This window comes from Ooceraea biroi, chromosome 6, assembly GCF_003672135.1.
Source record: "Ooceraea biroi isolate clonal line C1 chromosome 6, Obir_v5.4, whole genome shotgun sequence".
Taxonomy (NCBI): Eukaryota; Metazoa; Arthropoda; class Insecta; order Hymenoptera; family Formicidae; genus Ooceraea; species Ooceraea biroi.
The window spans coordinates 15,018,514-15,041,654 of record NC_039511.1 but is presented as its reverse complement, the minus strand read 5'-3'; the positions used below and the strand labels follow the sequence as shown (position 1 = coordinate 15,041,654).

The 23,141-nt window shown below is 33.9% G+C and overlaps 2 protein-coding genes across 21 annotated transcripts in view; one reads left to right on the top strand and one right to left on the bottom strand.

The window, feature by feature from the left end:
- The first annotated feature begins 343 nt into the window (after positions 1–343).
- On the top strand, positions 344–2,705 carry LOC105285930 (protein rogdi). Of its 3 annotated transcripts, none has more exons than XM_011350502.2 (6): positions 344–497; positions 728–799; positions 1,095–1,229; positions 1,318–1,596; positions 1,680–1,886; positions 1,970–2,705. In XM_011350502.2, exons 1-6 carry the CDS (start codon positions 462–464, stop codon positions 2,036–2,038), a joined length of 798 nt encoding a protein of 265 aa, XP_011348804.1. In that variant the 5' UTR covers positions 344–461; the 3' UTR covers positions 2,039–2,705. The 3 variants fall into 3 exon arrangements, with proteins under 3 accessions (XP_011348804.1, XP_026826362.1, XP_011348803.1); XM_011350501.3 differs by having other exon boundaries at positions 345–497; positions 1,677–1,886; XM_026970561.1 differs by lacking the exon at positions 1,095–1,229 and having other exon boundaries at positions 1,677–1,886.
- The window catches only part of LOC105285932 (disintegrin and metalloproteinase domain-containing protein 11), a 37,983-nt gene continuing 17,493 nt past the window's right edge, over positions 2,652–23,141 (bottom strand). Inside the window, exons 8-26 of one of the 18 annotated variants that reach the window (XM_026970545.1) lie at positions 22,863–23,066; positions 22,500–22,574; positions 22,243–22,415; positions 21,847–22,016; positions 21,593–21,756; positions 21,333–21,497; positions 20,753–21,057; positions 20,552–20,671; positions 20,351–20,432; positions 20,114–20,209; positions 19,681–19,837; positions 17,494–17,596; positions 12,360–12,512; positions 10,315–10,386; positions 8,603–8,748; positions 7,031–7,379; positions 6,637–6,753; positions 4,994–5,203; positions 2,652–3,407 (exon numbers count right to left, since the gene is read on the bottom strand). In XM_026970545.1, the coding sequence (XP_026826346.1) occupies positions 2,897–3,407; positions 4,994–5,203; positions 6,637–6,753; positions 7,031–7,379; positions 8,603–8,748; positions 10,315–10,386; positions 12,360–12,512; positions 17,494–17,596; positions 19,681–19,837; positions 20,114–20,209; positions 20,351–20,432; positions 20,552–20,671; positions 20,753–21,057; positions 21,333–21,497; positions 21,593–21,756; positions 21,847–22,016; positions 22,243–22,415; positions 22,500–22,574; positions 22,863–23,066 (3,372 nt within the window). In that variant the 3' untranslated portion in view covers positions 2,652–2,896. Of the gene's footprint in view, positions 3,408–4,993; positions 5,204–6,636; positions 6,754–7,030; positions 7,380–8,602; positions 8,749–10,314; positions 10,387–12,359; positions 12,513–14,748; positions 14,888–17,493; positions 17,597–19,680; positions 19,838–20,113; positions 20,210–20,350; positions 20,433–20,551; positions 20,672–20,752; positions 21,058–21,332; positions 21,498–21,592; positions 21,757–21,846; positions 22,017–22,242; positions 22,416–22,499; positions 22,575–22,862; positions 23,067–23,141 lie in introns of all 18 variants that reach the window. The other 17 variants (XM_026970549.1, XM_026970544.1, XM_026970542.1 and 14 more) reach the window with 17 other exon arrangements.

The window sequence follows — 23,141 nt, the reverse complement described above, 5'->3', positions numbered from 1 at the left end:
AATAAAACAACATAAAAGTTGACAGTTATTCAATCCAATTTATTAAATGTTGTAAAATATATTTCTAAAAATAAAAAAATATAAAGTAAATAAAAACGTAATATATTTAATAAAACACGGAAATAAGAACATATATTACATTTGCACTAATAATAAACAATAATTTTATTATTGTATATAAATTTAATATTTAAAGTATATTACATTTTTTTATATTTTGCGTTAATAATTTATTATAATTATAATTAAAAGAATCTTGTAAAATTACATATGTAAAACAGTCAGATGACAATGCCAAGGCCATCTATTTCTTTTGTGAAAAAAGACCTTACATATGCAAAAGCGTTTTTATTACACGAGTCTGCCACGGCTATGACTTTGTCGGTGCGCATGCGCATGAAAATCATCGCTACTAAACTGCTTCAGTCTTCAGATAGTTGAGATTCAGATGCCACTGAAAAATGGCAGATTGTGAGAAGGAGGAGGCACACAATCTCGTAAGTTATTTACATTTACTTAACGTTTATCTAATCAATTAGACGACCTTGTTACGTTTCACTTGTTGCAAGATAGCAGGGATTATGTATCGTTCACTTAATCCGCTGCTGCGCTTCAACATGACGGAAACGTATCAGAGGTTATGTCGTTGACGTTTCTTTGACGTTATGTATGCTCTATGTACGCTAATACATTTGAATCGATAATGTAACGGTAACTTTGCTTTCAGCAAATGGAGTTTGAATGGGTGCTCCACGAGGAAGTGCACTCATCGCTGTCGCAACTTCGAAACATTCTAATGGTATGTAATAAGCACTTTGGTTATACAACTATGATGTGTCACACATAATGCATACTGTCGGTGCATTATGCCTATAAATCAATTTATTTACAAGCAGTTACGCTAAATGAACATTTGTCAATTTCAATCATTTTCTTTTTTTATAAATATGCTAACACACAGCACGTCTACCGTAGGTGAATTCTATGCCTACGGTACATTTAAATATATCGATAAAATTATTTATTATGTATTATATATAAATACATAAGATATATATGCATATGATCCATTCATTCTTCACATTTCTTTCAAGGAATGTGCCCAGCGATTTCCACTAGCTCTTTTCGGTAATGATCAGCACAATAAAACTGATAGATTTGTTTTTGCGGCACCGCATGACCAAGTCAAGTGTATCGCTGTTCTGACCGGTGACAGTATCACGAATGCGGTAATGAATTTATCGCGTTGTTAAAAGATTCTGATTCAGATTTGGAATCTCGTCTTTGTTGAATTAATGAGAAATATCTTTTCCACAGGAAGTGAATTTCAAAGTACAACGACAGCAGAATATTAACATGAGGACCAGTATTCAAACTGAGCATCCGTGGAAGCTACAACAGATCCAGGATGCCGCCAATCACTTGCAGCAAGGAATTGCCCACATAGATAACGTAGACAGACACTACCTTTTTAAAACGTCCGACGAAGTTATGCACGTGTTAGGTAATATCCTGGGTTGCCTTCAGAGAAGCAGAACCAGTTTAATCGTACCCAGGAAGAAGACGATCGACGACCTCATCAAGAGTCGCAATATGGTGTGCATTCAAAGTGGATTTTTTTATTACGCTGCTTGATATTCCGAGAGTAACTGCTATACGAGATCCTTGTTTTACAGAAGTCTCTGAATCCGAACCTACCAGAGAATTTGGCCATTAGCTTCTACATTCAAAGCTACAAGCTGGTGTTAGCTATTTACCAATTAGAGAACGCTCACGGTAGCGTAAAGTACGAGACCCAGCAAGCGGAGTGCAGCGTACCGTGGTTAAACGACGCCCTCGTACTTCTTACTATTGCGCTACAGCTTTGCCAACGACTGAAGGACAAGGTTTGCTCGAAACATTTCGGTTGAATTCGACTTATTCGGCTTAACTTGATTAAACTGTTGCGTAACGTTATACGCTTTTTCAGATATGCGTCTTTTCCCAATACAAAGATTTTACGGTGGGTTCTCGTGTCCCTTCCGCAATAGGCTGGTAACCTATCACCAAGAAATTTTCATATTTCGAATCGGCGTTTGATATAGTACGGTGCTACGTGCAAGTGAACGAATTTTGGCCTCAATTAGGTAACACTTGCTCTGGCCTTCGTTTTTACATACGTTAATTGTTGTTCTTATATTCTCTGTCTCACCTGTACTGGATTGTTGCCCTAGTGTTTCTAAAAATTATTACAACACGCGCCTAGCATAGTAATATATAATAATAGTAATATATAGTAATAGTAATATATATATGTGTATATATATATACATATATATATATGGTGTATTGAATACATTAGCTATTGAAACATCTAATTAAGGGTTTGCATCCGTTTATGTGAGTTACTAATAGAATAATAACAAGTTACACTATCGTTGTTATACACCAGAAATGGAGGATTAATAAGAACATTTTGCCAATTACTGGTGTGCCTCATCACCATGTTATATACTGTGTTCTTCCCATTTCTGAGGTAGTTTTCACAGTGAGTGTGTAAGTCTTTAACTTTAGCATACAATATATTTAGTAAATTGAGGCAAAGGGATGAAATAACTACACAATGGAATTTGAGTAAATCATTTTACTAATGTTTATTATTAAACATCTCATATAGATTATTTGAATTTATTGTAATTTAATACATGTTGTTGTTATAATCGTCGCAATTACAGTTTATCGTTATTTACACTATTCGGTATAAAATGCGAGTTCGAGATTAAATCATCATGGGTCATCGTCATCATCATTGTCACATCACTATGTTTTATTATTATTATAATAATTATTATTATTACGACTTTTCCCTTTTCCTCTTTTTTTCCTCGGACACTATCTGTCATCGATTAATTAATTATCAATGCTTGTACTCAGGAAAATGCGTGGGGGGCAGTAGGGCAGTATTTTCGTTATCACTATTGTTGTTGGTAGTTAATTCTTTGGGGGAGCCATTATTCATTATATTACAGTCTAGACTAAAGTTATCGTCTAGTGGGCATTTTTTAATATTAGGCAAGTGATTAACATCGATTCCACGAACGTCGCTTAGCGTTTGCTGTTGTTGCTGGGATTGAGCAGATTCGGCCTCGGCGTTGTTGCCAACGTCGAGACTATTTTCGGTCGGGGGGGATGGATAATAGCCACGCTGCTTGATTGGCAGTTGTTCCACCGGCAGTTGGTGTTGCTGTTGCTGCTGCAGCTGCTGCGGTTGCTGCTGCGACTGCTGCTGCTGCTGCTGTGCCTGTTGCTGCACCGGCAACTGCATTGCAGGTGGTGGAGGTGGCTGCTGCGGCGGCCGGTGCTGCACTCCTCCTCCGTCCTCACTAGTCCACCGGGCTACTTGTTGTTGAGCTTGAATAAATGCATCACTAGAAAATAATAAGATTACACGAGCCCATTGGATCTAGTCCACCGCCACTAATGCTGCATTCGAACGCGGGACAACCACGTAATAACATTCAGTAAGTGAAGAGACCAGTTGACCTGGAAGATGAGCTGTCGGTGCGTACGTGATTACTCCCCAAGTTGAAATTACATTTTTGTAGCTGGGTATAATGCGACAGGAAGTATATAATAGCATCGAATAGATGAGGGTTGATAGAAGATCATATGATTAAACTGGTACACTATCAAATTTTTCATAATATTCTTGTAAGCTTCGATTAATTAGTTGATTAGTTATATATATTCAAAGAATTTTGTAAAAATTGGTTTTTTATTTAATAAAATTTAATTTGATGCATTTAAATGTGAATTAACTCGAAATTAACACTGAGAAAGTGTCACGTACACACATTAACGGAAAAATTAATGAAGACACTTAAAGCGCGTGCGAAGCCTTGCAGTTTGTCACTAAGATTGCTATTTAATTTAACATTTCTTATATTATTTTCGGACATACCAACGAATAAAAACTTCAGATAAGGATAAGTGCCTACATCAATTATAACGAGATCATAGAAATAATTGACGAAGATCTCTTATGCTTTCTTGAAAACTCGGAGATTTTACCATTTTGTTTCACAAGCTTTATTATGTAAAGTGCTACAAGCTGCATGCGCGAGATTTTATCTTATTTGTACGTAAGCTCTATTAAGTATCTCAAATCTATAAAGTGTCGACGTCATAAATGGAAATTAATTCATGAAACTATAAAAAGCAATTTTCCATAAAGTAAGCTTAAAAATAAAATTAAAAGTTTAAAAAATTATATATAAGATGTCAAAATTTCTGTGCTATCTGAAAAAAAAACACTTAATAAATTTGAGATATTTTACACCTGGCTTTACTGGTCAGATGTATGTTGTTATTGTATCGTTGTTAGAGCAACATTCATACACAACGCAGAAGCAAACAAAAAAGCATGCAACTTTTGTGTGCATTTTATTTTTCTCTTCGGAATTTCGTAAATTATATTACTTTCGATTATTTGCTCGATTAATTCAATATGCAATGTGCAATTGCGAATGCTGCAATTGCGAAATTATAAATTGAATATTATATGCCGAGTCTATTTATACTTTACGTAGAAAGGGAGAGACAGAGAAAGAGAGAGAAAGATATTTTAGATTCTAGCCAGCAGTATTAATTCTTGCGACACTGTTTTTGTCATTCTTGAATATCCACTATCTCTAATGATTAGAAATCTAGTTTCGTCTAAATTTAAAATCATGTTTTTCTCAAATTCTTTTCAAATTGCGCCTTTCGTTAATCTTCGATAGAACACATATCTTTCATACACAATTGCTTTCATGTCGACATTTGTTATATTTGGACTCAATTTTGCGAACAACAATACATGCACCATCCTTATCTGAGATATGCGCGAGTTATCATGGAATCAGTGACAGGTAGGAGAGGGAATGATATATAAGTGTGTAAAGTCGATATTGGTGAATAATCGCTACTAGTGAAGCTGTATGTGGTTTTCCGTGATGCAAGATTCTTGCAATACCTTTCACAATCGGGTGTTTCACCCCTAGTATTTGAGCCTCTGTCAGGATCGGCAGTTTCATAGATACCCTCGTCCTCAGGGTGTATTTGATGGGAGTGTTGATGAGTGTGTTGATGATTGCCGTAAGGACTTCGGGACGTTGGCTGACGATATCTACCGTAGACGAATCTACTAGCATCCTCGTCGCGGCCGCGGCTACATCTTCTGCTTCTACGTGGGAAAACCAATCAATTTCTGCACAAGTCCGCGATTACGTGTGACTTTTATTGAAAATTTCTCTATCTAAGCCGCCTCTTAACATTTGAAACTCTAATTTAGTCGTTTACAATATTTAAATCAATATTTATATGAAAGATACTCGAAACGTTTATCCATATTTGTCCTATTTTTTGTACGATTAATTAATTATTTTTATATGCTTATAATGTAACTAATTATCTTTTTTTCTGTTTTCTAGGGTGCCACAATGGTGGCATTCACACCTGGTATCGGTAAATAAATTTTATTTGACGCTAAAAAGAACTATTTTGTTACTCGGCGCTTTATATTTCGATTAAATCACAATGAATTTGTTACTATGAGGTTTACTATCCAAAGAGAGCAATATATGGTCAAGCTCATTATGATTATTTAGTATAAACAGACTCCGCATTTTACCTTAAGTAAATTCTTTGTGTAAATACGCATTAATGATTTATTACCAAGTGTGTATCCCTTTCTCATTATCCTTGCGCGTGTTTTACTGTAATCTACAGTTTCGCAATACACCGAATAATATATAATGTCTGATATACATAAATAAATGCGTCGAGTTTTACAGCCTTCTGTGATGCGCAAGATAGAAAGCAGAATAAGATAATAAGTTAACCCTCTCATTCCGTTATTTAATTATTCGAATATTTCTGCTATTTCTGCTAATTAGTATAAAATTTAATTCATCTAGATTTTTATATCATTTTTATACATTTTTCATTTTACGTGCATTTTAATATATATTACTAAACTTTGATGCATGTAACAATGGATTCTCTGTGGAAAATTTAATCTAATTTTAAATTTAACTTGATTCTGTATAGTAGCATTATTAAAAAACTGAATAACATTAAAAATAACAAAGAGAACTTACTTTTTCATATTAAAATATTATTAACTATATGCAAAAAATATACAAGAGAATTATAATTATGTATTATTAATAAAAAAGATAAAAATGATGTAAATTTATGAAATTGTCATTTACGTGAGAATATTTTTTTAAATTTCATAGCAACTTGCTATGCAATTTATTAGCATATGAGAGGGTTAAGATAATAAATTGGCGAAAGAGAAGATAGAGTAAGCAATTCACAGTGAAAGTTATGGCAGCGTGTGAAATATCTGCTGACAATAATTGTGGTTAACAAAGTATGAAAAAGCTCAGACGTATTTAGTTGATCGTTTCGGTAAGTATACGTTGTTGATAAATGTCTAATTTACAAGTCATTACTAAATCGTCTAGAAATATTCCTTGTATCTTGTAATAAACATCACCATAGGTCGAAATTACTATCTCGATAGTGTTTCGATATTTAAGGCTCTTTTCCAACTGAATTCGAAAGCTTGTCTGACATAAGCGCACGTGTTTTTCTCTCACAAATTCTTACCCTTGAGATGACTCGCTACAAACAGAAGAATCGATTCTGTAGTGTCGGTCCGGTTCACCCTCGGACATTCGAATCTCCTCGGAACCACTCGGACTCATCTGGCCAGGCAGGTAAGGTCTAACGACATAAATCAATGAAACATCAATTACCAATTATCAATTAAATATCTTCCTAATGAAGAAAACTCAAAATTGCTACTCTAGAAAAGTCGGACAAGTGTCAAAGAATTTAAAAATTTTCAAGAATATTAAATCTACATGTTTCCTACAGTAATCTCCAGATCAGAGGTAAATAAATTTATTTATATTCGGACTATCGATATTCAAGTATTCAGAAATTTACGGATCTAGCTGTTTGGCAGCATAAAATTCCAAAGCATTGAAGAAATCTTTACCTCGCAGTTGCTCGATGTTCCAGCTGGCGAATAAGATCTTCGAGAGTACGTATACGAATGGTGCCGCACGGGGGTTGCAGTTCCACATCCTCCTCCTCGTCCTCCTGTCCATTGTCGATGCCATTGTCCTGACCATCAGTGTCCTTATGGTATACGTCGGGGTGCCAACCAACCTCTGCAAGCGACTTGCGTAGGACATCGTCGTCCAAGAGATTGCTGCTACCAGACGGGGTGCCTGCGAGATCGCGACGACTTGCTGCGTTCTTCAGTACCTCGAGTATATCCTCATGGTAGCCGTTTAGCTGATTCAGAGTTCTCTCCACGTGCTCAATTGCGCCTGCACCTAGTCCTGGCGAGCATGTGACTCGAGTTACCGCTCCATAAAAGATACTCTTGATGGTGCAATTCGCGTTAACTCTTTCATGTGCAATTCATCTTTCTGTCAAACTTTTCGAAACTCGTGAATTTCTCGTATATTGTATATTAACAGACTGATATTTTATTACTAACAATAATTATTATTCGTTTTGGATTACTTTTTATAGAAATTGAAAATTATTTTAATATATTTTACTTGTACATAATGAAATACGAATTTATAATCTAAGATTAATTAGCACATGAAAGAGTTAAGTAAATAAAATCCTTCAGTAAATCCTTTTAAAAGCCCTGTATATTAACCCTTTATATATCTTAATATAATATTAAATCTCCTAAAGAGAATCTCTCGAACTTTGATAGTGTGTTAATATCTACAATTGTATGTGTTGAAATCGTTTCTTCGTTTTAACTGTTTCTTGATAATTATATTCTTCTTGGTGGATGAGAATGTGTGAAAAAAATATGTGAGTATCATTAATTTATAAAGGGTTAACGCGCGAATTTTTGTGAAGGGTCGGTGTTAAAAGCTCGACTTTGCAAGGAATCGAAAGATAACCAAGCATGCAGTAAGCACAAGATAGTGGATATTTTTAAGATATTCTTTTTTTTATCTTATTTAAATTTTAAATTAAATTAATAAATATTTAGTCAACTCTTCGAATTGTGTATGGCTGTGGTATCTTCTTGAAAAAACACGACTGTTACATTATAATTTTATCTTTTAGTTCTTCTAGCTCAGGGTTAATAAAAAGGATTATTTACGTTAAACATAAATTTAATTATTTATTATATATGAGAGCGCGAGTGTGAGTGAGTATGTGAAGAGAGTGTCGTAAATGCGATCAGCGATCACGGATATAATATCATATTGTGTGGCTCCTTCCAAAGGAAATCCAGAATTTAATATATATTGTCTATTATTTACAATAATTTTTTCACAGAATAAGTGATAAAGTTGAAAACAATGATTGAAGAGTTTCCCAATTCTCTCGCCATTTTCTACAGTTACTGGAAACTTTTGGATATTCGATACGACATATAATTATTCATATAACTTGAGCTACAAGTTCGGTTAACTTGTGCTGAATTTTTCAGTATACCAAAGTTCGAGCTTTCTTCAACTACTCTCCACATGATATCAAAATGATCGCGCCCACTCTGTTGTGTTACAACTATCAGGCATTACAATACCGTAACCACCGTGTTTCTTTAAAATTCCCTTCTCAGGCAACTTTGTGAGATTGTTTGGTGGGAGATCAATGAAAGAGACAACCTCCTCTGCTCCCGTACCTCCATCTTCCTCCTCCACGCCGTGCCTCTTCGGTTGCGGTTTATCCCTGAAAAACAGATGGATTTTATATATCGATGTTTATTTTTATTATTATTATCATCGATAGTTTTTGTTATTTTCTGCTTTTGCGGAAAGAGATGTGCAGAAACTTGATCCTTTAAAAGAATTTGCCATAAAGAAGACTTTTAAGCCTAAATTCTTACGTTGTTCAGCATTATAATGCTTATTCATGATAATACAACCTTAGATTATATTAGATAATATTTATTCTGATATAAATATTTATTTAATATTAAGTGCGAAACAAATAAAATGGAAAAATAGAATCAACTCTTTCAATTTCTTGAGAATGATATCACTAATAAGTGTCATGTGCCTTTTAATTTAATTATTGTCCATTAATATATTTTCTTTTCGTTTTCAATCGGTAAAGATTTCAAATTTGATAACATTTTAAAATGGAAATGGATCAACTTTTGATAAAATAATTAATGCTTTTAATCTTGGCAAGAATAAAAATTTTGAAGGATTATGCCATAACAAATTATAATGATATATTTAAAAATGCAACTCTTGCAATTTATTATAACCATGGAACCAGACCATTGGAAATTTGCAATAATTGCAAATATTCTATAATTGTCTGCTTTTATGTAATTGCGGAAATGGATAGTGATAATATATTTAGTGATGCTTGATGCTTTTGCAATGAAATGCATAGTGAGAAATAATAATTCCAGGAGAATGTTTCATGTACAGTATCGTTTGCGATCAATATATAATGAAAAATTAACCATATGCTATCCAGCAGCTATATACGTATTCCAGAGTCAGCGATTATCTTCTTGTGCAGAACACAGGAAAGGAACGATAGATCCTACAACGATACTGGACATCTGTATAAACGCACCCATCATGCAATAAACGAAAGTGCAGCGAAGTAAAATAATAAGCATTACAATCGACAGCAACGGATAGGCATGCAGGAATAAAATTGTCCACATTTGGTTCGACCGCAGCGTGTGTGTTGCAAAGTCAGCGTCGTCGTTGAGTTTACGACATGTGCAGAAACTGATTCTGTGCGAGAAATATCGAGAAAAAAAAAGGCGAATCCGGACCAGACTATTAATAAGCGTGACTGGATGCAGAGAAGGGTTAAGAAGATTGCCAAAAATTTGAACGCGAGGCATTTTACGATTACGATGACCGAAACGCGATATTGCTGCCATCTTCTGTATTGCTAAAACGCATACGAACTGCCAATCGAAATCCTTGATAGTGGTCCAAGTAAGGAATAATAGATTGTATAAATGTATTACATGAAAATTTAAGGATATTGTAATTTAAAGATATTGATTAATTTAGAAAATTTCCGCCAGGGTTTGATAACGACCATTGTATTGGCAATTTGTCAATTTTTGTAACGATTAATTAAGAATGGGAATAACTGTTAATAAATTGTTATCGTCAATGCTCAAGAATGTCATTGGGATTTCTCCTCTTTCTGATTAAGTTGAGTCATTAAGAAAATCGGCAAAATCAATGGTAAAACGTGATTCCTTGATTAGACCAAATGGTAGTGAAAGAAAACGGCGAGACACATGAGACTTACTTGAGTCTTGGCCCGTCGGTGGCGGCGACGTTATTCGGGGGTCGAAACAGCACGCGCTGGGTCTCGCCGCGGCTAGAAATATACTAATATAGGCATGCCGCGGCTATCCTTATTAACCCTCAATTATCATGTCTACTCTTCGTTCACAATTTTCATGTTAACAAAACGCCCATTTGTCCTTTGATCTTTATAAATATATCTACCATGTGCCTAATACTAATATATTTTATAAAGTAAAATTCTTAAAAGGAGAAATATGTCGAAATTATAATAAACATTTATAATAAATATATTTTATTTAGATATTTCTTTTATTTACAAAACTATGCAAGTAATTTGTCAAAATTATCTTCAAATTAAATGGCTTAAATACAAAATATGTTGTATTAGAAATCATTGTGAATTATTTTGACAATCAAACAAATATTTTGATCAATGGAATCTTTAATTATTTAAAAAGAAATATTTGAGCGAACACTTATGAGTTTGTAGTAAAAATGAAATGGATATTCTCTGTACTATGTTTAAATAAAATTATCTGCAATCTTTATGACGATTGAGGGTTAATAAAATTCTGTAATGCCATCTTCCACCTTCTTATTTGCGGAAAGAAATCGATCGAGCAATGCTCGTAATTTTCTGTCGTTCGCGCGTTTCGATTTTATTGCCAATAATCAAGATGTAATGAATAATTATCAAATATTTAAAAAAAACTTGAATTATTTAGTCAAACAGACAGCAATTTAAAATTTCCAAAATTTATCATAAAATCTACAACTTTATAAAATTGACCCTATATAATTTGTGTGATATTATAATTAAAATTCTCAGTTTGTAACAAATTACAAAATAAAGCGGAATAAAGGATCATGTCACGTTATAAAATATAATAATCTGTATTTTTTAATAACTAAGATTATATTTCTCGTAATTCTTTAAAAATTCGGTACCTCACGTTAAAGGATCTAATGCAACTAACGATGTCAGGAAGATTATCATTACGAAGCGCACACTAAAGCTTATATCGAATTGAGGAGTCGAGATTTACCTGAAATAGGAAGGTATCGAACTCCAAAATTATTGATTCAAGCAAACTTCAGCTCACCTTTTACAAAGCTTTTCACGCATCTTCAACAGTAAGCTTAACTCGTTATACAGGATGGGCCAAAAAAATCATCAAAAACTAACTTGCAAAAGGAGAAATTAATTCTACTATTCTTACAACAAAATATTACAAATGTTATATCAAATTGTAACTTATAATCGATGATTTTTGGTCCCTCCTGCAGCTATCTAAATTACAAATATGTATACTACAAACTTCGTTCATCGTTATGTAATGACGATGTTTATCGAAAACGATCGAACGACAGAAGCATCTCGAGCTGCAGTCAATCCTACATCATACATCGATAAATGCCTGATACCTATTGACATCTGTGGGACGAATTCTGGGACATGGCAACGGTTTAATAAAGAGATATGTTTAACATGCATGTCCGACTTGCCGATTGCAAGAAACGATGAAAGATAAAATGAGATATGAGACAAGATGTAAGATGTAATGTGGGATGGTCTTATTACTGATGTACATTCCTGTTAATGCATTACTTTCTCGTAATCTTAAATTGATGTAGCATAAACAATGTCGAGGTAAAATTAAAAATATGAAAGTTGCGTTACAATTTTATTTAAGCTTTTTGATCTTTATAAGTAACTACTGTATGATATATTAATATACTAGGTATATTAATATACCTTCTATCAATAAAAGAAATTTTAACGCGTTTTTCATAATTAAATTCCAAATATTTATACATTACATTAATTTATTTTAATATTATTTGTAATATTAATTATTTTCAAATTAATATTCTGTTTTAAATGTTATAAATTCGTAGATTTAATTGAGTTTATTTTGACCAGTTCTTTATGCAATTCATCCATTTCTTGCAAAATCCATCAGTTGCTGATAAGTTCTTCTGTTAAAATATTCCGTAATAGCCAATAGGCTTGCAAAATAAGCAATGAAATGACCGTCGTACCTGTATTGAGGCATTCTGCCGAAGGTGAGGATCTTGTTGACGGTTTCCAAGGCTGCAGCTTCCGCATGATGATTACCGGAAACACCGCTGTAGCTTTTCTGCGGCGGCTTCTTCGAGTATGGCAGATCGTATTTCTGGACGGTGCTCTTCCTTCTGCGAGAAATTCGCCAATTACACATAGTTTGTCAATTCATATTGTAGAAAAAAGTGGGAAAGCGCATGCAAACTAGCAAAAGGTTTATTTCAAGTATCAAATAATTTCCGGGATTTTTAGATTTAAAGATTAAGAGGGATCGCCAGCTGCATGGATTATTATTAGTATCGTTATTAATTATTAGCATGACTGCTGCTGTATAATTAATTTTAAAAGTAGATGCGAAAGGTTTAATCTCGTGTTAATTATATTAATTATTATTATAGATTACCTGAAGTAACTTGTGTAGAAAAAAAGTACTTGATTTATCGAATAAAAATGTCAAATATGAAACATAATAATAACAAATAATGTTAAAATTGATAAAAAGAATTTTATTAATAAAATTTAACAATCCAGATTCAAAAACAATGACTCTAATAAATTAAATCTTTGCAACAATTCCTTAAATACACATAATTTTCATAGTTTTTAAACATGAAATTATTTTTTTCTAGTTGCACCAATATAACATTTATCAAATCATAATGATTAATATTAATCCACATTTGATTGATACGTGGCATTTTTACAATTCAACTCATAATCATCAATCCAAGTATGTTCTTAATATTCTGTCCACTTTTTAATTAATTTTCACAACGAAGTTCTCTCATCGATGTAAACGTGGCGCTGATGATCTCTCTTAAGCTGGTGAACGGCTCATCAGAGTTTACATAATTATCTGTGATCAAAATAATTATACATCAAAATAATTATAGATATGAATAATTATTACGAGTTCGTAAAATTTGTGATATTCGAACAAAAATTAACGAGTCCTTTTAGCATGCAAAAGTCAATTCCGAAGCAAAACAGACAATTAGCCAATTGGTACATTCGCAGCTGGCTTACTAAGTTAGCCTTCCGCTGCGGTACCTGTTAACCAATCAGTAAAAGATAAATCATAGTCCTTCAACCCTAAACGATATTAAGCGCAGCAGTAAGAAAATTTATACAAATATTTGTGATTGTTATCACTTTTACCATACTCTATATCAATTATAACTTATTGTTAAAATTATTATTAAAAGAAAAATTAATTTGTTGAAATTTCCTTAAAAAGGCGTTGTTTTTTTGTTTAGGGTTAAACAGATAAGAGACATATTTAAAGTAAAGTAATGAAATACAAGGAGATGATTATTCTTTTCGGAGTGGTAAAAATTCAACTCACAATTCTTTTTTTGTAAAATGAAAAGAAGCCGTGATTTCAATCGTATAGAAAATGTTTGAATATTTTACATGATGTTTATTATTTGAAACAAATTATTAATTAATTATTGTGCTAAAACACGAACGCGCACGTAATTATATTTTGTATACGCAACTCCTCTTATCGTTAGAAAAGATAGTGAAAATGGAAAGAACAGATATACAAAGATCAGTGTAAAAGAGAGTCAAGGAGAGGCATATAGAGTATTATTCAATTTCAGATCTAATGATATGAATATATGCATGTACATGTGTATATATGTGCACTTGAGTATAATCATGTCAGTCACGTATAATTATCATGTACATGCATAAAGAAGGTCGCGAGAAAAGCGTATGCTAGTAGTAAAGCTTCAGTCTTCGAGGAATTTGAAATTGGATTTCTTAGCGTGCTATACGAAACTTTTGCTACAATAATCTTATAATAATCTTTTAATTAATTATTACATAACAAAAGAGTTTATTTATATAGAAACGATTGTTTACAAAAGTTTACTTTCAAGATACGTAAGCTACTGAGGCCTACTGAGATTTAAGGATTCAAGATTTAAAGGACCTAAACGTTATCGAAAGTTATACTGAATTCTATCGGATATATGATGAATGAATTAAACTATTATTAATCATCAAATCAGGAGGATGGATTACGTAATCAAATTATATGAAAGGCAATAATAAAATAATATTTTCTATAAAAGATCTAATGCGCATTACAATGAGTAGCATGTATAGCAGCATGAAAGCAACATCAAGCAACAAAACCAAACGCTTGCTGAGGAGAGAAGCTGTAGTGCAAATTTCCCGAAGAGCAGCATGCCACTCGTAGCGCGCATACACTCCTTCCACCCTTCGCAGCACATGTACAGAAGGGAAGAGAAAAGAAAGAGAGAGAGAGAGAGAGAGAGAGAAAGGGAGAGAGAAGATAGAAAAAAAGAGGACATAGAAAGAGAAAAGTTCTACTTGTGTATGTTTCTGCACACTAACCTGAGACAGAGGGAGAAGTTTTTATGTACTACGACTGACCTGTAGCAGAGAGCCATCAGAGCAAATACTACGAAAACACCCCCTACCACCGACATGAGCATACCAACTAAAAATACAGTGTTAGAGCCGTGGTAGTTCTCTGTAAGCGTATTGTGTGTATGTAATTCGTCGTCATCACCGTCGTCATCATTAGCATTCGTCATCATCATCGTCGTCGTCAGAGGCGTGTGGCGGGCCGTCGTATACGCCGACATGAATGGATTGTTATATCGATTTTTTTAGTTTTACAAAATGGAGATTTTACACCATTACGTAGTGCGGGAGGGTGGTTCGATTCGGTATTTTCGTATCCGAGCGTCCCACAGCATGCAGACAGACAGAGATGGCAGACAGAAACAGACAGAAAAACAGAGAAGCCAATATCAGCACGTGAAGAGAGAGACATACATATATTATATGTATATTATCATATACGTATATAACAACTGTGATCCGGTATAGAGTATTTATTTATAAAACGCAACAAATATGTACTTGGATTCGTACCATCATTATTGTAATAATTATTATATTGTATTATTTTTGCGTGATTTTTTTCAATATAATAAATATAAAATGTAAATTGTGAAATAGAATATAAAACTGCAGTTGCGTCTTGAAATGAATATTCTATATGTTATTGCTCTAATTACCAAACCTCATAACTCAAAAAATGCGGACTGGGCATCAGCATTTTACGAAATTCTGCTGCTTCAACAACAAAACTGTCAATCTGAAAGTTCAAAGTTACGAATTTTCGTAATCAGAGCAATGGTACGTTCGACAGATTTCCAGAATCTTGATTTTCAGATCTGAGAATCCGTGTATCTTAATACTGAAGGACCTAAAATCTTAATCATCTCAGAATCACATGAATAATCCATAGATCCGTACGATGTCAAGAATCTCAGATATTGAGGAAGTCAACATTCAAGGACATAAAAATCTGTAGATCTCAGTATCCAAGGATTCAAGGATCCGAAGACGCGCTGATCCGTGGAATTGAAAATCCAAGGATCGTGTAATCCTAAAGATCTATCTTCGTATTCTCTCTGGAAAAAGGCAGCTTCTGTGAATCCTTTTAACTTTAAGTATTCTTTTTTTCATTATAATAACAGTCAATTATAAATTAAATGTAATGTTGAAGTATAAGGTATTACATATTTTACGAATAACTGCCGAAAGAGTTAATCGTATCACATAGCTCATCAGAATTTCAATCTTCCACGAAGAGCCTGTTTTGTTAATTCAAAGAAATTCTAACTTGCAAGCGTCCGCAAGGTTGCACACAGTTATTAGTAATTAACGATGTCCAATAAGTTCTTCGCTAATCAGCTTCTTTCATGCTTTTATAGGGCATACAAGCAGCTGGCACATTATATAGGTTCTTGGACGTCGCTTTTTGAGGGACAACCAGATTTTCTGTGAAAAAGTAAACTTTTTTATTATCTAACATAATTTATATATACATATAAAATACATTTATACATACATATAAAATTATCTGGCATCTTTTTTTATATTACGAATGTTAGCGGTAAGTTCAGAAAGAAGCATTTAATATTGTATTAATAATACTAATTTAATACTAATCAATTCTTAGTTTGTAAAATTTATATCCAACCTTTATTAAGCAATTTTGTTCTTATCTGTTGTCCGTCAAAAAAACGACAATTGCTAAGATCGAGATCTTTGCTGGAACACCATAATCACGATCATAAATCACTATGCCATGAGCACATCCATAGCACACCACATAGTGACAATATTATATTTATATATATAGATATATATATAAAAAAGGATATATACATATATTCTGTCAAGTATACGAGTGGTACAGACACAAAACCAGCTGCGTCCAAAATGTTCATGGAGAAAACACGTATTTTCAAAAATTCATCATCTTTTCAGGTATTTGAATAATTTATAGCTGTTGTTTTGATAAATCTAAACGGAAGCCGAAATATCAGATAATACTATAATCCAACGTATTGTCTCAAGGATCCTTTCGACTATGCGATAATCTCAAGACGTCTTAGACTTGGATAACTTGGAACCTATAAAGCGAGGGATCGTAATAACAACTAAACAATCTCGAATCCATTGCATGTAGAGGACAACTATGCTCTTCTAAAGAACGTCTCAGTGGGGAATGTAGGATGCGAGGTAACTAGAATCTAAAGCTGAACCGAGAGCTAAAGCGTCAGGGATCTAAGAACGCAAGCAATCTAAACTGCAAAGCACGTAACAGGATCCGAGAGATCTAAGACTCGAGTGATTGTCTACGGCGACAGAGTGTGCTCGCAACTTATTGCTCGAGAGTCCTAAGGGAAAAAGATCGGAGATGAGTAAGGAACATTAATATTAATAAGTGACTTCTCCCATTGTCATCGTCGTAGCTGAACGCAGCGATTTTTGTTTCTGCAACTCTCGTGTTTATACGTGTAATAAGTGAACACCGAGTAGAATAGGCTAAGAGTGATCGACATTATGATAGAGCATTGATGGCCGCGTGCGATGCCTCCTCATCATCATCATCATCATCATTATTATCATCATCATCATCATCATCATCATCATCATCATCATCATCATCATCATTATCATCATTATCATATCATCCAGCTAGCCACGAATTACGACGACGAAGACGAAGACGACAGGCCTGTGATCGCGGGCAATCTGTTCTTGCTGTTACTGTACCTGTAGCAAACAGCCATTAGTGCAAAACAAAGGAAGACGCCCGTCACCACACCCACCAGGATCACTACCATCAATCCCGTAGAGAGATTGTGGTTGGTACCTCCTGAAACGATCAAGCATTTTGTATCCCGCGCGTGCGACGCGGCGGTGTCTTGTTCGTGTATATGTGTCTATTGCATTGCGTCGCATTTTACCGATCGCACAATCCTCTAATATCCCTCTAATAATAAATGTATCGTCACTCTAATCGTAAAACTACGTAATTTGTAAAACTTTAAAGATTGTTGTTTTCTCTTTGAAAAATTGACGGACTTGAAAATCGTTAGGTCAACAAATTTTAGAATTAGAATGACGATTACACATACATATTACTTTTTAATATATTGCTAATATTATATTAAAACGTATTATTAATTATATCAGATTACTTAATCTGAGAGAAAGACAGATACAATAGGGACTTAAAAAGTAAGAAAACATATGGATCTGAAGATCCAAGGTATTGAACCTAAGTCACGATTCTTGTTTCTAGATAAAATGACCTAAGAGTATACGGGATAAAAGCGGGGATGTCGCTTTCGAAAGGACCGAGAAAATACTAGAAGGATATAACAAGGATACATAAGGGGATCCTTCCTTTCTGCTTTCGTTTCTCTCGAAACGAGATATCGAGTAGTTATCGCACGATATATGAGTTCATATACGCATCGGATGTTATGTGCACAGCTGATAGTATGACCCCAAAAAATCCTAATTCTGCCTTATCGCAAGCCTAAAATCCATCAAGACGGTCGACTTGACCCGTATTGATAGAATTGAGTACAGTAGACTTCCTTTTATCGGAAATGGCACTATCTCCGGCCTAAATCGTTTTCCGCCAATGAAAGAGATCGCTTATCACTGATTAAATGTCAAAATCAAATCAGTTAGAAAAGATATAGCTTCAATTTTCGGGCATCAATCTGTATCCATATATATATATATATATATATGGATTGTTAAAATAGATTCTTAAATCGATCTTGACAAATTAATTTTTTTATGATTACTCGAATATTTATGTAATGCTCGCAATTCCAAATTTGTTTATGGAATTATATTATAATTATTATTTAAAAAATGCAAATTGTTAGATAATACCTTTGCGACTTAGAAATTACAATATATTAATTAAACTCGATAACTTAAAAATAACAATTGTAATTTTGCAATAATTATAATTTTCTAAACGAGTATGCCATTAAATCATGTGATTGAGTTCAGATTGAAAATGACAATATTATACGAGTTAACGGAAGTCCGCTGTATTTAATGATAATTAATCATGACTAAATAATCGATGATAACGATAAATAGTATTAAAATATGAAACAAATGATATGTGATTATCAAGTATTATATGATATTATATGATTATCAAATATTATCTCTATAAAGTTTGAATTTCTTATGATATTATATATATAATTGATGTAAATGGAATTATTAACTAATCGTATTATTTATTTTCTCGTATTAGAATATTATTATAAACAATAATTATTAAATAACGTTATATAATTGTAGTGAAATGTATCGAAAGCCCAGTTCAAAAAGTAACAATATTATGTCGTGATTTCATGCAAAGTGCATTTCAAATATTCAAAATGGCCAAAAATGCAATTATTTAAATTTCTTTTTGCACTTTTGCATACAAAGAAAACCGATTAAAAGAGAATATTTCGATTACATTAAAAAAGCTATACTATACACGCTCTTTCTGCGTGATCTTCATACATTCTTCAAAAATTTCAAATTCAGCATTTTTTAGTTGCCATCTTTTTGAAATGAGTCATCGATGTGAGAATAATGAATAATCGTATAATAGCAATATATGCATAGGCTATTATACGCTTAACCCTCCAGAAAGCACACATGCGGCATGCATGCAGATGAATTCAAAGATAATGGCTAAAAGTTATAAGAAATTAAATAGAAAGAGATATAGAAAGAGAAAGAGAGAAAGTACGAAAGATAGAGGCAGTGAGAGACAGGTGCCTGTATTGATCTGTATGCCTGCTAGAGGGTCAATTATGCTTTAAGAAAAAAAAGAGAGAAAAAATTTGTAAGAATAAAGGCGCATCAATTTCCCGCTTTTATCCTCTAATTAATAATTACGGAAGAATTAGGGAAGGAGCCAAAGCTTACCGTAGGGGGTCTCTTTCTTCTCCAGTTTAGGATCAGCTTTACCGACTACTTCAGGGCTGGAAGTTGTCGGCGACATCGTTGGAATATATTGCTCTATGGAACAGTCAGGCCCGCTCCAACCCGGAAAGCAGTAACACTTGTTGACGTTTGTACAAACCTGCGAAAACAGCAATCTTGAATGTTACCACGTACATGAAATTCAATATAAATTAATTGATACTTTGAAAACAATCAATGAACGAACATTATTAAAATATTGCTAGATATAACTCAGGGCGATTTTAAAATTTTAATTTTCCGAATATATAAATGTGAAAAATATTTTTTCGTTCAATTTCCACGTTGAAATCATCTGTGTTAAAAGCATGAAAAGTGATCTTTATTATTATTGTCTATTAACAGTACATAATTTCATATAGTATAGTATACTTACGCCATTGCCTGAACATTCACTGTTGTCGTGATTGCTGGGACATTTTCCTTGATCGATGTGTGGAAACAAACTAGTGCAAGTTTGATTCACGCATATCTAGAATGAGTAATTAACAATTTAATTAATTACACAATTAGATATGTGATACTGTCAAAACTTACTCGAAAACATTACGTATGATGATATTTGTAACTGTCAGAGAATTATAAAGTTAGAGAATTATAAAGTTACAATTACCAAATTATCACCGCAGGATGTGCCGTCACGAACTAATCCCCATCCTGGCATATCGGATCCTTCCACCTTTCCAGTCGTAGCTCTTGCAAATTGGAATAATTCATTTAATTTAAAACAACGTGATAACAATAAATTATACGATATATAATAATCAATAAATTGAAGATTAATGACACGTTTTCTTCATCGTTGGATACTCACTTGCATTCATACTCCTGGCTTTTGATGGAAATTATAGTTCTAGAATAATAGTCTTTCATTCCATCAATTACCGGCTGCTTGCTTCCTTGCTGACACTGAAGGGATCCGCAATGAACATTTCTGAAAGAAAATATATTTTTTCCATTTTTTCAATTCCAAACGTTAAATTAATGTCACACATAGGAAAAAGTGGCTACTCACTCCGCCTCGCACTTGATAAAATGACCGCTGCTATCGGTACCGCAGTGTCCGTTGATGGACCCCTTAGAATTGAATTGCTCGAAGCATTGTTTATCAGCAGCGATTCCGCCGTAACCCCAAACTTGTTCACATTGCAGATCTAGAGCCGGACACACTCCGTTGAAGCAGTATCCAGCAATATTTGAGCATGGGTTGCCGTTTTTTTTGTAGACATCCGGCGGACATTGACCGCTGTCGCCAGTACACACTTCCGGTAAATCGCACTCATTCGTCGATTCGCGACAAACCACCCCACGTACTCGGAGCTGTAGTTTTAAAAAATTTTACAACTTTATTTAATTTAAAACAATATAATAGAAATGGTGCAAGAAAAAAATTATTCTTTCTTTTTTATCAATATGGATTTTCATTGTTTTAATTCCACTATTATTGAATATTGAAAAAATATCAAACAAGTTATATATACAATGATGGTTTTTGTTTAATTCAATAAAAAAATGAGTATATTTCAAATATCGAGTTTTTATTAAAGACATTGTTCATTAAAAGGTGAGACAGGATCGTATTCCTCTTATTTTACCTTACAATCGCTGCAACAAGGGCCAGTTGCACATTCAGCCTCCGTTCTCAGTTTGCAGGTGATAGGATCGCAACAGGGGTCGAGCTCGTGGCATTCATCGAGCGTTCCGCAGTCGCATTCTTCTCCTTCGTCGATTACCCTGTTTCCGCATCTCCTAATCTCCAACTGTATCCCAAAAGCAGACATATGTATGACTCGATTCACTTTGATTCGACTGAAACGTTAATAATTTCATTGCAATGTAAATTTTTGCTCTTTACCTCGTTTGGTTTGTTAAAAAGGCAGTAGCCGTGGCCGGACTTCAAGGCTTCTATATAATCAGATTTGCTACACTCCGAAAACTTGTACGGCTGAACGTTTTCTAGGCCGACGATGGATTGAGCCATAATACATCCGTGCCAATCGCGGCAATTGCAGTCGTTTCCTAGAATTTTTAACAAAAGGCTTTATTAATATGTTCCTGAAGAAGGAAACCATTTCTCGAGGTGCAAAAGTGAAAATGCACGATACTGACTTCCATCGTCGTGGCTCATGCCGATATTGTGACCGATCATGTGAGCCATGGTACCAGCTAAAAGATGAGGCTCGTATGTGTTTAGATCGACGCTGATTCCTACGGATTTTTGGCTGCACACGGTCGCGGGTACAGCCACCCCTGATTCTCCACCTGAGAATGTCTCACCCCTGCCGTCACAAAAATGTCGCTAAATATTAACTGCTTATAATTATATATATATATATATATATAGTTACTTACATAAGATTATACATACGATCTACTTCAAAAAATTAATAACTTTAGGAGAGAAATATGTTTTGAACGAGACATTTAACATATCAAATACGAAAAACATCAAAGATTCTATTAAAGAAGAATTTGAATACTGGGAGAAATGAATAATGAACTCACGTGAGCAATTGGGTGGTATCCTGAGCAAGTTGATACATTCTCCGCATCGTATAATCGTTCAAATTTATCAAGGCGAGATCGATGTCGATGCCTTTATCGATGTCCGCCTGGTTGCTGCCCTTCCAAGTTTCGATGTATACGACGGAGACTCTAGTATTTAATGTACGGAAATACTGCAATAATGCACGAAAAAAAGTGCAATTTAGCATACATGTTAGATAAAAAATAAACATATTTCAACGTTGTAGCGAGCTTACCAAATCTGCGATATTAGCGACTTGGATGGCATCGTGAACAACCTCGGCTCTGGTGCTACCGTTTCTTTTGTCAAACTGTGCATAAATATTATTTGAAAAATATATTAGGAATATATGTGAAATAGTTAAATCTAGAAATACAAAATCGAGTATTCAAAGCAATGGTCTCACTTAATATCAATCAATTTTATAATTCCGTTATTAGAAATAAAATAAGTCGTTTCCTGAAGTAATTTAATATCTAATTAAATTGCTTTAATAATTGCGAACTTCGCTCAAAAGGATTTATTTTAAAACACTAATTATGCAAAAGACATTTCCAGAATAATAGCAATAATAATAATAATAATAATAACGTCGTACCATAGCCTTATCGATAATGATGGCAGTTTCGATGTATTTGGTTGCTTCACGGACGTCTCTTTTGTATCGATCGGAAGTGGTCTTTGGTAATCCAAGGATGTGCTTCTGCCGGCGGCTTTTTACACGTCTCTCATTATTTGCCGAATTAGCGCAGCCTTTGTTAGCTTTTGTTCGGGCTTCAAATATAATGTGAGGATGTTTCTGCTAAAAGAGAGGCCTGCATATAGTTTATGGTCTCGTCGGCCATTTTGCCACCCGTCCCCGACACTCAACATTTAA

Coding starts and splice junctions, on each gene's coding strand:
- LOC105285930 (XM_011350501.3), top strand. CDS start 462: ATGGCAGATTGTGAGAAGGAGGAGGCACACAATCTC. Junction 800..1,094: donor AACTTCGAAACATTCTAATG/GTATGTAATAAG, acceptor ATTTCTTTCAAG/GAATGTGCCCAGCGATTTCC. Junction 1,597..1,676: donor TCATCAAGAGTCGCAATATG/GTGTGCATTCAA, acceptor CTTGTTTTACAG/AAGTCTCTGAATCCGAACCT.